Raw genomic sequence first — 15,000 nt, 5'->3', positions numbered from 1 at the left:
TACAAAAGTACCAGTAAGATGAACTACTTGAATTTATGAAGGAAGAAATGGAAAAATACATTTTGTCTTTGGACAGGGCTCCTATGATTAAGCTTATAGAATTGTCTGTTAGAGGTTGTACATTTGTGTTTGGAGAAATGTATTATGAGCAAAAATTTGGCATGGCAATGGGCAATCCGGTATCTCCATTACTTAGGAACCTTTATACGGAGTTTTTCGAAAGTAAGTACCTACCAAGGATACTTCCTAAAGGTATCCCGTGGGTTAGGTACGTTGATGATATATTTTGTGCTTGGCCTGTTGATAAAGATGAAGTGAGAGCTTCCTAACAGTGTTAAATGCCCTAGTGCCTTCTATAAAATTTACCTTAGAAACAGAAGCAGATAATAAATTGGCGTTTTTAGATGTTTTAATTGTGAAGAATGATAGACATTTTAGATTTTCTGTGTACAGGAATTCCACGAATGTAGATTCCTACATACATTTTTATTCAAACCATCATCCGAGAACGAAGGTGATGGTGTTTTCGTCTAGTTTTTAAGGGCCCTGCGAGTCAGTTGCCCCGACTTTCTCGAGGCTGAGCTTCGGAAGGTCCGAGAGATTGCAACAAATATTAGATGCCCTTGTGATTTTACTGTAAAGTAAGAAAAACTTTTTATGAAGTTGGCCCTTAGAGTGATTTTAATGGAAAAAAACCTTCTTGTTTTACCGCCTGTAACCTGTTTATGGCCATCCCTGTGCTGTTGAGACCATTTAATGTTAATGTCAATTTTAAGAACTATGTACTTAAGAACATGTTACTCAGGAATTCCTCTACAGAAAAATGGCTGCATATATGAAATCCCTTGCAATCAGTGTAATGAAAAGTACGTGGGGCAGAGTGGCAAGGATCTCGAAACAAGATTAAAACAACATAAATATAATGTCAGAATGGGGAATACTGCAAGCAGTTTATTCCAACATATGACTGAATGCAACCACACCATCAATTGGAAAAAAGCTAAAGAGATCATGTTCTGTAAAGACATCATGAAAAGAAACATTGTTGAATCATGTATAATAAAGGAAAATCGTATATATTTGATCAACGGCAGCCCGGGATGTACAAACTGGATGAACTACTTGCAAACAACGTTTTTGGACAATTAGTTTTTAACTAGTATTACGATTTTTTTATGTTTATGTATTGCTGCCACAGAGGTGTCTTGGTAACAAATAATGAGTTTTCGAATCCCTCGACCCTAAGGATGCGTGACAAATACACGAAAGCGCTTGGTCAACTGCTTATTTCATTCCTTCCACCAGCTACATGACAATATATATATATATATATATATATATATATATATATATATATATATATATATATATATATATATATATATATTTTTTTTATGATGAATTGCAGATGAGCCCCCTGTGCAAAAAAATTTCCTAAGCATCAGCTATTTCCAGCACCTGTACGGAAGACTCAAGGCTTCCTTTTTACACACCATCTATCCTGCCCTTCTTAGGTCTTATTGAACTCTGTCCTCGTAACGCATCCTAATTTTGCACTCTTTTCATTAGCATATCCTACTCCATTTTTTCCACATGACCTAACCATCTCAAAACAATCCCTTTCAACTTTTTACTTATGGTATCCTTTTTACCACTCCTACGTACATCCAGATTTATCAACTTTTTTTTTTTATTGTTCTTGTACAATTTACACTATGCGAACATCCTCCACCATTTTCCTCTCATGTGCATTCAAAATCCACACATTAGTTCCATGGGGGAAGTGTTGTCTTGACAACCTCATCGTACATCCCAGTCTTGGCTTCCATAAGTACTCAAAATTCCCTTCCTTCAGAAATCTTAGAAAATCCAGCTGACGCCACCATAAGCTATTCTTCCTCCCCCACCCCTCCCTCTCCTTCCCCCAAGAGCTGGGGGAGGGGGTGTTATGCAGAGGACATGACCAAACCATCTCTATTTCCTATTCATTTTACTCTCACCTCTAATATATCATATACCAGTCATCAAATATCCGAAAGTGGGAGTCATAAAGTATGTATTCTGTCTAACTATAATATGGTAAGAAAGTTCAACAGTGAGACCGTGACCCCCTTAATTTTGTGGTGGCTATAAGTGGCCCCCAATCCCAAAAATATAATCCGAGCTATACCACTAGTACTCTAATAAGTCGTTTACTTTACAAACGACATTGTTGAACCGGGAAACCAGGGTAATGTATGTGTGGATTTCCGAATATGATTACGTTCTTGAGTCTGTATAGCCTTGATAATTATCTTACTCAGCGTTTCAAGCGCAATTACCGTTGGTTGCCCTTAGATTTAAAGCGCCCTTTTTTCTCGTTTTATGTTAATGCTTGCAAAGCAGTGAAAACTGAAGGCTAATGTTTTGCGTAGTTCTAATTTAGACGCAGCTGTGTCCACATAAGCGCTTTTTTTTTCTCTCTCTCTCTTTTTATGCAAGTCAGCCCTACTTCCCGTTTCCGTAATGTCACCATTTTCTAGAAATTTTTTTTTACTTGGGAGGGACAGCAGAGAGTGAGAACATTTAACAAATATAAAAATGACGCTAAAGTTCACGTGTATAAAATTCCCAAGAAAAAAGCAGCACGGTAAAAATGCTCCTCATTTCATGGAGCTTTGATGTAACGTATGATAATCTGAAACACGTTCACCAAAATCATTATTACTTGGCCAAGTTCACCGTGATACTTTTCTCACCAGATTATGGAACCTAAAACACGCACACACTCCCACCCACACAATTATTTCAGTAGCATTGGAGGAAAAAAAAAGAACAAATTTCTGAAGAAAAAACCACTGGCTTTTTCTATCAATTGTTTAAACGAAAGGTTAAGAGAAACCTTAGCGCCTGCTTCTTACGAAGATATATAATAAATCGAAATACTTTTAGAAGCTTTCAGTCCAACGACCCCGATTTGAACTGGTTATTTTTCTGCTTGATAATTGGCGGGTCAAACAATACAAAAATAACCTGCTCGAGCTCGATTTCACCTTTGTTTTTGTCATAATTTTTTCTTTACGTTATATATATTTTTTTTATCTTATCTTAAATAAGGCCATTGGAACACTTCCTTGGAATGGATTTTACGCTGTGATCATGGGCCGTAAATTAACTTCAGAAAAAACGACAGTCCTGTTGGCGTAAAACTGCGGGTCGTCTGGGACACACACGCACTCTTACATACACACACACACACATACACACGCATATATATACATATATATATATATGTATGTATATATATACAGTATGCATATATATATATATATATAGTATATATATATATATATATATATATATATATATATATATATATATATATATATATATATATATATATATATATATATATATATATATTATATCAAGTTGTTTTCCTTCATGAGGTAGGACTTAGAAAATACAACTCAACTGTAACTGCCACATTCATACTTTGACAGGTGATTCGGAAACCACGGTGCAGAAAAGTTCAACATCAGCCGCTTTCACACACATCTACACAGAAGACTCCACCAGTAATCGTATTGAAACCCCCTTTGTATGTTGCTCAATTTACCTCTATTTTATACATATCACACGCTCTCACGGCGAGCGATATTTTTTCGCCCTTTTTTTATTTTCAGCAGGAAAAAGTCTCGGGACTCGCAAGAACCTACGAAAGTTCGAGAGCGAAAGAAAACTTAACTACGAAAAGGTACAAAATGCTTGAAAAGGGGGAGATGAAAACCTGGCAGATTTTTCCCGATTCATGGGCCTGACGAAAGTGATGTTATTAAAAAAACAATGTTCTTTTCGTATCCTTTTCATTAGTCGTTCATTAATAAGCCCTCACATTCAGTGGCAAAGGTGGAAAACTAACGTAGTGTCAATTCTTTCTTTTTCTGAGAGACAGATAAATCCACTCTCACAGAATTGTTGAAAGAAGAAACTTTCGAGTGAAGACTCGGAGTCTTCAGTGATGACATCCGAAGCTGCACCACTCTTCAAAGAACCTTTGGAAGACTAATTTTCAGCTTCTGATTCAAGGAAGATCGTCTGGCAGAAAACAGAATATACAGGTTTGTCTGCTCTCTCTCTCTCTCTCTCTCTCTCTCTCTCTCTATATATATATATATATATATATATATACATAAACACACACATATATATACTGTATAGATATTCTCTTTTCACAAATATATAATTTATAAATATAAGACAACTTGAACGACTTCGTTCAAATTGAATGAAGAGAGAGAGAGAGAGAGAGAGAGAGAGAGAGAGAGAGAGAGAGAGAGAGAGAGAGAGAGTACGAATGCTATAATGACTTTTTTTTTTTTTTTACTATTGGATGATGAAATAGTATCTTTTCCTCAAAAGCTTAACATTCGTCCGAAGGACACTTGGCTTTCCTCAGTCAGTATATAAGGGGATCCCTGAGTCCGTCTCAGCACAGTCGCCTCTCAAGCACTGCACGATGATGTCCAAGGTAAGAGAGAGAGAGTCTGTTGGCTCAAGTATTTCAATTTTTCATACGTTAATCATAAAGGGAAAGAACAGAGTTTATTGGCATTCATAAAAATGTCCATATAAGATTAAAATTACCATACTAATCTCAGTTTTCAACTGACGAACGTTAACTGTAAGGAAAGCAGTACAGGAAATGTACTGATATGTTGTCTAACTTATGCTTCATGGCGGAAATCTTTTACTTTTCTTTTTTCGATTTTCTAAGAGATTTTTATAATATAGTAAAAGTTTATCACTAATTGTGACAACATGTGTAATGATTTTCTTATTGTTTCCTGAGCATCATTTGAAATGAATATCTAGATTGTTGAACATAAAATATATAACAGACATGAATCATTTTTCTGACTAGTTTCTATTTTGTATTTTTTTTATCTGCTAATATGTTTTGCATTGAAAGGATAAATGTTTGAGAAAAAAACGCACATTCTAAAATATTTAAAGCAATCCAAATCTTTCAGTTCTGAGTGATGGCATGGACAATATTCCATGTGAAAAATAAGAATAACAATTGTACAAATGTTATGTTTTAAGAATTGCTACTGTAATTATAATTACATGGGCATTTCTAATCATTTTTTGCAGACGATTATCGCCACCTTAGCCATTGTCCTTTTGGGGATAGTAGCAGCTGATCCTGTTGCTGAACCGGAAGCCAAAGCTGATCCTGGATTCCACGGGGGATTCCACAGAGGCTTTGGAGGATTTGGAGGATTTGGTGGATTTGGTGGACATGGATTCGGATATGGAGGCTACCGTGGAAAGAGGAGCCCAGTAGCTGAGCCTGAAGCCAAGGCTGTGGCTGTGGCTGACCCAGAACCTGAAGCCGATCCAGGTCACTTTGGAGGATTCCACCGTGGATTTGGAGGATTTGGAGGATTTGGAGGATTTGGTGGATTTGGAGGCCACGGATTTGGATATGGAGGTTACCGTGGAAAGAGGAGCCCAGTAGCTGAACCCGAACCCGAAGCTGAGCCTGGATTCGTTCATGGAGGATTCCACAGAGGCTTTGGAGGCTTTGGAGGGCTTGGAGGATTTGGTGGATTTGGTGGACATGGATTCGGATATGGAGGTTACCGTGGAAAGAGGAGCCCAGTAGCTGAGCCTGGATTCATTCATGGTGGATTCAATCGAGGATTTGGAGGATTTGGAGGATTTGGCGGTTTCGGTCATTTCGGGGGAGGCGGATATTATGGTTAAGACCAAAATGTAATACTATTTCGAATTTCAATACGAATCTAAATAAAGAAAACTACTATAAGAATATATTCCATTTTCATTAACCACACCTAGTATAGGGATCATAGATTTTAAATAATGGATTCTGCAATATGAAAGGTTACTAATAATTATTCTAAAACATTAAAGGTAAGTCAGGGAGTACAAGAATAATCAACCAAGGAAAGTTTTGCCTAAAAGTGAATTGCACCAACCTACTTGTCTTCTAGGCAACTTAATCTACAAGTTTTTCTAGAAAGGTTCTGATAATTGCAAAGGGAGTATTACAAACTAAGAGAGGTTTTAGCTAAAGTTTAAAATCAAGGTGCCTGAATACAGTCTCTTAATGAGGAAAAACTGCACAGGAAGGAATATCTACTCATATTTCCTTTCAGATTTTCAAGTTGAGATCGAACTTCTATGAATTTAGGGGATATGTTGTTCTAATTTTGATAGATACATTAAAGGTAAGTCAGGGAGTACATGAATAAACAACCAAGGAAAGTTTTGCCTAAGAGTGAATTGCACCAACCTACTAGTCTTCTAGGCAACTTAAGCTACAAGCTTTTCTAGAAAGATTTTGATCATTGCAAAGGGAGTATTACAAATTAAGAGATGTTTTAGCCAAAGTCTAGAATCAAGGTATCTGAAAACAGACCCTTAAGGTATGAAGAAAAATTGAACGGGATGGAACATTTACTCATATTTCCTTTCGGAATTTCAAGTTGTGATTCGAACTTCTATGAATTTAGTGGATATGTTGCTGTAATTTTGTTGGATCTTTGATCATGACATATTCATCAGCAAATATCCTGATAGAGTAATACGATTAGGGCTTCAATTTAAGGGCTGTACAAAGAATTTGATTTCTTTTAGAATTATTATAAACTGTCTAATTCGATAAATACCTTCTCAAAATAGTAGCAAATTAAAAGGATGTTCATTAATTCAGTCAACGTCAGCAGTATTTCATTGGTCATTTGCTTAGTGAATCAAGATTAAAAAGTCACCAAACAGAATAGATTACATTAGATGGCCCTTGTACTTATCAGTGACTGTTGGGTGCATAATAACACAGGTCTTCAGGAAAGAAGAGACTGGCCCTTTCTAGAATCAAAACGTACACAGAAGGAATGGTATATTCCCTGCTCTCGAGTTTTCATTCACATCACCATCAACATATTCATTGTCATTGTTGCGATGGGTGAGGACCAGATTGTTGCGGACTTCTGGGTCAGCATCGGCTTCACCATTATCATAGTCGGTCGTCGCCTTCCAGTTTCCCAAGAATTTGGGAACAGCGATAAATGCCCGGCCGGAAGAATCACTCGTGGTTGGACTGGGCTTAAGGTCACAACCCACGTGTAGTTATGGAGCGTTTAGGAACGAAATCGTTTCCCCCGTGCTTAATTTTTTGTGTGATTTTTTGTTTATTAACGTTGCAAAATATTTAACAAGAAAGAAGGCATGAGAATATTGCAAGAACGTAAACTGGTGTGGAAGCGATAAATTCCATTGTTTACGTACAGACAAAATTCAAGAAAGAAAAAATAGCTTGACTTAAGAAAGTTTGATAGTTGGTTGAAGACTCTCTCTCTCTCTCTCTCTCTCTCTCTCTCTCTGTCTCTCTCTCCTCCCCCAATTTACATTTCAATTAACTTTTACTACTGTATGAATGCCTTTGAACGGTCTCTCTCTCTCTCTCTCTCTCTCTCTCTCTCTCTCTCTCTCTCTCTCTCTCTCTCTCTCTCTCTCTCTCTCTCTCTCTCTCTCTCTCTCTCGCACGAGTCTGAATATAAATTATTGAAATGGCCACAGAATTCATTTAAGAAAAGTCGAAAAACTGACTTTTCGTGAGTCATGGAGCTGAACCAACTAACGTCATTAGGAATCCTCCTTTTCGTATCCCTTTCATGAAACGTCACTGAAAATCACTGTAAGGGAAAAATGTAGGTGTGAATGCCACTGTTACTCCCATCCTTATTTCCTGTTCCCTTTTCACTGCGTAATGAGATAAAGATAATGAAGTGACACTGTGCTGAATTTTTTTAGAGACAGTTAAGTAATTTAGGAAATTTTTGAATGAAGAGATGGAGGCTTCCGTGATGCCCTCCGATGCTTCTAAGATGTCTAAGTAGAGTTATATATATTATATATATACAGTATGTATACGATATATATATATATATATATATATATATATATATGCATACATATATATGTATATACTCACATATATACTGTATATGTGTATGTGTATATATATATAAATACACACACATATACATATATATATGTATATATATATATATTATATATATATATATGTATGTGTGTGTGCATGTGTGTGCATGTATGTGTATGTGTGTGTGCATTTATTAATGTTCTTCCTCATTCCCATGAACATAAAATATCCAAGTATCACACGAAACTTCAACAGTCTTTTCAAAGGAAAAAAGTAGAAATAGAGGTGAAGGTTGCCACTATGGCCCTTGTTTATTAGTAGTGGGTGACGCAGTTCTTTTCCTCCAGATCTTGACGATGGTCCGAAGGACACTTGGCTTTCCTGTCAGTATATAAGGGCCCTGAGTCCGTCTCAGCACAGTCGCCTCTCAAGCACTGCACGATGATGTCCAAGGTAGGAGAGAGAGAGAGAGAGAGAGAGAGAGAGAGAGAAAGTTGATTGTCTTAATCTGTTGGCATTTTCAATTTTCATACGTTAATCATAAATTGAATAGAGTTTATTGGCATTTATCAAAAAATATGATATAAGATTAAAATCACTATATCTAATCTTAGTTTTGTAACGAGACGTTAACTATAAGGAAAACAGTACAGAAATTCAAAATTTATTGATATGTTGTCTAACTTATGCTTCATGGCAAAAATCTTTTCATTTCTTTTTCGATTTTCAAAGAGATTTTTATAAATAATAAAAGTTTATCACTCATTAAGACCATATTTGTAATCTTTTTCTGTTTGTTTCCTAAATATCATTTGAAATGAATATCTAGATTGTTGAACTATAAAATAAATAAAGACATGAATTATTTTTCTGACTAATTTATAATTTGTATTTTTTTATATGCTAATATATTTTGCATTTAAAGGATAAATGTTTGAGAAAAAACAATTCTGAGAATATTTAAAACAATTCAAATCTTTCACTCTTGAGTGATGGCATGGACAAATTTATAAAATAAGAATCAATTGTCAAATGTTATGTTTTAAGAATTGTTACTGTAATTATAATTACATTGGCATTTCTAATCATTTTTTACAGACGATTATCGCCACCTTAGCCGTTGTCCTTTTTGGGGATAGTAGCAGCTGATCCTGTTGCTGAACCGGAAGCCAAAGCTGATCCTGGATTCCATGGGGATTCCACAGAGGCTTTGGAGGATTTGGAGGATTTGGTGGATTTGGTGGACATGGATTCGGATATGGAGGCTACCGTGGAAAGAGGAGCCCAGTAGCAGAGCCTGAAGCCAAGGCTGTGGCTGTGGCTGACCCAGAACCTGAAGCCGATCCAGGTCACTTTGGAGGATTTCACCGTGGATTTGGTGGATTTGGAGGATTTGGAGGATTTGGTGGATTTGGAGGCCACGGATTTGGATATGGAGGCTACCGTGGAAAGAGGAGCCCAGTAGCTGAACCCGAAGCTGAGCCTGGATTCGTTCATGGAGGATTCCACAGAGGCTTTGGAGGCTTTGGAGGCTTGGAGGATTTGGTGGATTTGGTGGACATGGATTCGGATATGGAGGTTACCGTGGAAAGAGGAGCCCAGTAGCTGAGCCTGGATTCATTCATGGTGGATTCAACAGAGGCTTTGGAGGATTTGGAGGGCTTGGTTTCCCCGGTCATTTGGTGGATTTGGTTAAGACAAAATGGATATTTCGGATTTTAATACGAATCTAAATAAAGAAAACTACTATAAGAATATATTCCATTTTCCTGACACCTAGTATGGGATTTCGTTTTTAAATAATGGATTCCATCAGGCAATATGAAGGATTTGGAGGATTTGGGAAACTTAGGTCATTTCAGGAGTACGGATAATCAACCAAGGAAAGACCAAAATGCAATAACTATTTCTTCTAGGCAGCAATCTACAAGTTTTTCTAAATAAATAAAACTACTATAAGAATATTTTCAAGTTTTCAAGGTAACTGAATACAGTTCTTAATAGGAAAAACTTGGAAGGAATATCTACTCATATTTCCTTTCCAGAAAAAGTTGAATATTCTATGAATTTAGGGGATATGTAATAATTTTCTAAAACATTAAAGGTAAGTCAGGGAGTACAAGAATAAACAACCAAGGAAAGTTTTGCCTAAGAGTGAATTGCACCAACCTATTAGTCTTCTAGGCAACTTAATCTACAAATTTTTCTAGAAAGATTTTGATCATTGCAAAGGAGTATTACAAATTAGGATAGTTTTTAGCCAAAGTCTGGAATCAAGGTATCTGAAAACAGACCCTTAAGGTATGAAGAAAAACTTGAACGGGAAGGAACATTTACTCATATTTCCTTTCGGAATTTCAAGTTGTGATCGAACTTCTATGAATTTAGTGGATATGTTGCTGTGATTTTGATGGATCTTTGATCATGAACATATTCTGTAGCTAATTTCTTGAAGGCATAATACGATTAGGGCTTCAATACAAAGGCTGTACAAAGAATTTGATTTCTTTTAGAATTATTATGTACTGTCTAATTCGATAAGTACCTTCTCAAAATAATAGCAAATCAAAAGGATGTTTATTAATTCAGTCAACGTCAGCAGTATTTCATTGGTCATTTGCTTTGTGAATCAAGATTAAAAAGTCACCAAACAGAATAAATTACATTAGATGGCCCTTGTACCTATCAGTGACTGTTGGGTGCATAATAGCACAGTTCTTCAGGAAAGAAGAGACTGGCCCTTTCTAGAATCAAAACGTATACAGAAGGAATGGTATATTCCCTACTCTCGAGTTTTCATTCACATCACCATCAACATATTCATTGTCATTGTTACGATGAGTGAGGACCAGATTGTTGCGGACTTCTGGGTCAGCATCGGCTTCACCATTATCATCGTCGGTCGTCGCCTTCCAGTTTCCCAAGAATTTGGCACAGCGATAAATGCCCGGCCGGAAGAATCAATCGCGGTTGGACTGGGCTTAAGGTCACAACCCACGTGTAGTTATGGAGAGTTTAGGAACGAAATCGTTTCCCTCGCTCTTACTCATTGTGATATTTTTGTTTATTTACGTTGGAAAATATTTAACAAGAAAAGAAGGCATGAGAACATTTGAAGAACGTAAACTGGTGTGGAAGAGCTAAATTCCACTGTTTAAGTACTGACAAAATTCAAGAGAGAAAAATAGCTTAAGAAAGTTTAACAGTTGGTTTAAGAAGGTTTAACAGTTCAATTAACTTTACTTGGCTGCAGACTCTCTCTCTCTCTCTCTCTCTCTCTCTCTCTCTCTCTCTCTCTCTCTCTCTCTCTCACTCTCTCTGAATATAAATTCGTGAAATGGCCACAAAAATATAAATTCTTTTAAGAAAAGTCGAAAAACTGATTCTTCGTGAGTCATGGACCTGAAGCAACTAACGTCATTAGGAATCCTCCATTTCGTATCCCTTTCAGGAAACGTCACTGAAAATCACTGTAAGGGAAAAATGTAGGTGTGAATGCCATTGTTACTCCCTTCCTTATTTCCTGTTCCCTTTTCACTACGTAATGAGGTAAAGATAATGAAGTGACACTGTTCATTTTCTAGAGACAATTAAGTAACTTAGAAATTTTTGAATGAAGAGTTGGGGCTTCCGTGATGCCATCCGATGCTTCTAAGATTTTTAAGTAGAGTTATACATACTGTATATATATATATATATATATATATATAATATATATATATATATATATATATATATATATATATATATATATATATATATATATATATATAATATATATATATATCTGTATGTATGTATGTATGTGTATACACACATATATACTGTATATATGTATATAGGTGTGTGTACTTATGTGTGTGTGTGTCTGTGCATTTATCTGTGCATTTATTGATATTCTTCCTCATTCCCATGAACATACAATATCTAAGTATCACACGAAACTTCAACAGTCTTTTCACAGGAAAAGAAAGTAGAAATAGAGGTGAAGGTTGCCACTATGGCCCTTGTTTATTAGTAGTGGGTGACGCAGTTCTTTTCCTCCAGATCTTGACGATGGTCCGAAGGACACTTGGCTTTCCTGTCAGTATATAAGGGGAGCCCTGAGTCCGTCTCAGCACAGTCGCCTCTCAAGCACTGCACGATGATGTCCAAGGTAGGAGAGAGAGAGAGAGAGAGAGAGAGAGAGAGAGAGAGAGAGAGAGAGAGAGAAGTTGAATGTCTTAATTCATTTTCGTTTTTCACACGTTAATCATAAATTGGGAGTATAGTTTCCTCTTATTAACAAAATGTGATTAAAAGATTAAGTTACTATATCCATCTTAGTTTTCTGTTGGTGAACTTTAAGTATATGGAAACGGAATTTCAAAATTTATTGATATGTTGTTTAACTTATGCTTCACAGGGAAAATTTGAGAATATTTAAAACAATTCAAATCTCTCATTGCTGAGTAACTGCATGAACAAATGTTATAAGATGTCGTCAGAATTGTTACTGCAATTATGATTACATGGGCACTTTCAATAATTTTTTACAGACGATTATCGCCACCTTAGCCGTTGTCCTTTTGGGGATAGTAGCAGCTGATCCTGTTGCTGAACCGGAAGCCAAAGCTGATCCTGGATTCCACGGGGGATTCCACAGAGGCTTCGGAGGATTTGGAGGATTTGGTGGATTTGGTGGACATGGATTCGGATATGGAGGCTACCGTGGAAAGAGGAGCCCAGTAGCAGAGCCTGAAGCCAAGGCTGTGGCTGTGGCTGACCCAGAACCTGAAGCCGATCCAGGTCACTTTGGAGGATTCCACCGTGGATTTGGAGGATTTGGAGGATTTGGTGGATTTGGAGGCCACGGTTTCGGATATGGAGGCTACCGTGGAAAGAGGAGCCCAGTAGCTGAGCCTGAAGCCAAGGCTGTGGCTGTGGCTGACCCAGAACCTGAAGCCGATCCAGGTCACTTTGGAGGATTCCACCGTGGATTTGGAGGATTTGGAGGATTTGGTGGATTTGGAGGCCACGGATTCGGATATGGTGGTTACCGTGGAAAGAGGAGCCCAGTAGCTGAGCCTGGATTCGTTCATGGTGGATTCCACAGAGGCTTTGGAGGCTTTGGAGGGCTTGGAGGATTTGGTGGATTTGGTGGACATGGATTCGGATATGGAGGTTACCGTGGAAAGAGGAGCCCAGTAGCTGAGCCTGGATTCGTTCATGGTGGATTCCATCGAGGATTTGGAGGATTTGGAGGATTTGGTGGATTCGGTCATTTCGGGGGAGGTGGATATTTTGGTTAAGACCAAAATGCAATGCTATTTCGAATTTTAATACGAATCTAAATAAAGAAAACTACTATAAGAATATATTCCATTTTCATTAACCATACCTAGTATAGGGATCATAGATCTTAAATAATGGATTCTGCAAAAAAACAGGCAATATGAAAGGTTACTAATAATTATTCTAAAACATTAAAGGTAAGACAGGGAGTACAAGAATAATCAACCAAGGAAAGTTTTGCCTAAGAGTGAATTGCACCAACCTACTAGTCTTCTAGGCAACTTAATCTACAAGTTTTTCTAGAAAGATTTTGATCATTGCAAAGGGATTATTACAAATTAAGAGAGGTTTTAGCCAAAGTCTAGAATCAAGGTATCTGAAAAGAGACCCTTAAGGTAAGAAGAAAAATTGAACAGGAAGGAACATTTACTCATATTTCCTTTCGGAATTTGAAGTTGTGATCGAACTTCTATGAATTTAGTGGATATGTTGCTGTAATTTTGTTGGATCTTGGATCATGAACATATTCTGCGGCTAATTTCTTGATGGCATAATACGATTAGGGCTTCAATATAAAGGCTATACAAAGAATTTGGTTTCTTTTAGTATTATTATGCACTCTCTAATGCGATAAGTGCCTTCTCAAAATAGTAGCAAGTCAAAAGGATGTTCATTAATGCAGTCAACGTCAGCAGTATTTCTTTGGTCATTTGCTTAGTGAATCAAGATTAAAAAGTCACCAAACAGAATAAATTACATTAGATGGCCCTTGTAGCTATCAGTGACTGTTGGGTGCATAACAGCACAGTTCTTCAGGAAAGAAGAGACTGGCACTTTCTAGAATCAAAACGTATACAGAAGGAATGGTATATTTGCTGCTCTCGAGTTTTCATTCACATCACCATCAACATATTCATTGTCATTGTTACGATGAGTGAGGACCAGATTGTTGTGGACCTCTGAGTAAGCATCGGCTTCACCACTATAGCGATAAATGGCCGGCCGGAAGAATTACTCGTGATTGGACTGGGCTTAAGGTCACAACCCAGTGTAGTTGTGGAGAGTTTAGGAACGAAATCGTTTCCCCCGCGCTTAATTTTTGTGATTTTTTGTTTATTTACGTTGCAAAATATTTAACAAGAAAAGAAGGCATGAGAACATTGCAAGAACGTAAACTGGTGTGGAAGAGCTAAGTTCCACTGTTTAAGTACAGACAAAATTCAAGAGAGAAAAAATAGCTTGACTTAAGAAGGTTTAACAGTTGGTTGCAGACTCTCTCTCTCTCTCTCTCTCTCTCTCTTCCCCCAATTTACATTTCAATTAACTTTTTCTATTGTATGAATGCCTCTGAACGGTCTCTCTCTTTCTCTCTCTCTCTCTCTCTCTCTCTCTCTCTCTCTCTCTCTCTCTCTCTCTCTCTCTCTCGCACGAGACTGAATATAAATTCGTGAAATGGCCACAAATTCTTTTAAGAAAAGTCAAAAACTGACTTTTCGTGAGTCATGGAGCTGAAGCAACTAACGTCATTAGGAACCCTCCTTTTCGTATCCCTTTCATGAAACGTCACTGAAAATCACTGTAAGGGAAAAATGTAGGTGTGAATGCCATTGTTACTCCCATCCTTATTTCCTGTTCCCTTTTCACTACGTTGATTTTTTTTAGAGACAGTTAAGTAATTTAGGAAATTTTTGAATGAAGAGTTGGAGGCTTCCGTGATGCCATCCGATGCTTCTAAGATTTTTAAGTAGAGTTATATATATATATATATATAT

General features: G+C 37.1%; 2 protein-coding genes and 1 long non-coding RNA gene across 3 annotated transcripts in view; all 3 read left to right on the top strand.

The window, feature by feature from the left end:
• The window catches only part of LOC136829672 (uncharacterized), a 41,034-nt gene extending 31,472 nt beyond the window's left edge, over positions 1-9,562 (top strand). Inside the window, exons 2-3 of the long non-coding RNA XR_010850439.1 lie at positions 8,302-8,407; positions 9,053-9,562. This is a non-coding gene — a long non-coding RNA (uncharacterized lncRNA). The remainder of the gene's footprint in view (positions 1-8,301; positions 8,408-9,052) is intronic.
• On the top strand, positions 4,390-5,817 carry LOC136829641 (pupal cuticle protein Edg-91-like). The gene is made up of 2 exons (XM_067088479.1): positions 4,390-4,510; positions 5,137-5,817. The coding sequence occupies exons 1-2, from the start codon at positions 4,499-4,501 to the stop codon at positions 5,749-5,751; spliced, it is 627 nt and encodes a 208-aa protein (XP_066944580.1). The 5' UTR covers positions 4,390-4,498; the 3' UTR covers positions 5,752-5,817.
• Positions 9,563-11,997: 2,435 nt separating the features above from the next.
• LOC136829628 (keratin, type II cytoskeletal 2 epidermal-like) lies at positions 11,998-13,287 on the top strand. The gene is made up of 2 exons (XM_067088478.1): positions 11,998-12,110; positions 12,493-13,287. Exons 1-2 carry the CDS (start codon positions 12,099-12,101, stop codon positions 13,243-13,245), a joined length of 765 nt encoding a protein of 254 aa, XP_066944579.1. The 5' UTR covers positions 11,998-12,098; the 3' UTR covers positions 13,246-13,287.
• Positions 13,288-15,000: the final 1,713 nt, after the last annotated feature.

The sequence above is a fragment of the Macrobrachium rosenbergii genome, chromosome 4 (genome assembly GCF_040412425.1).
Source record: "Macrobrachium rosenbergii isolate ZJJX-2024 chromosome 4, ASM4041242v1, whole genome shotgun sequence".
Lineage (NCBI taxonomy): Eukaryota > Metazoa > Arthropoda > Malacostraca > Decapoda > Palaemonidae > Macrobrachium > Macrobrachium rosenbergii.
Note: the sequence above shows the minus strand (reverse complement) of the source record. Positions and strands in the feature narration are given on the sequence as shown.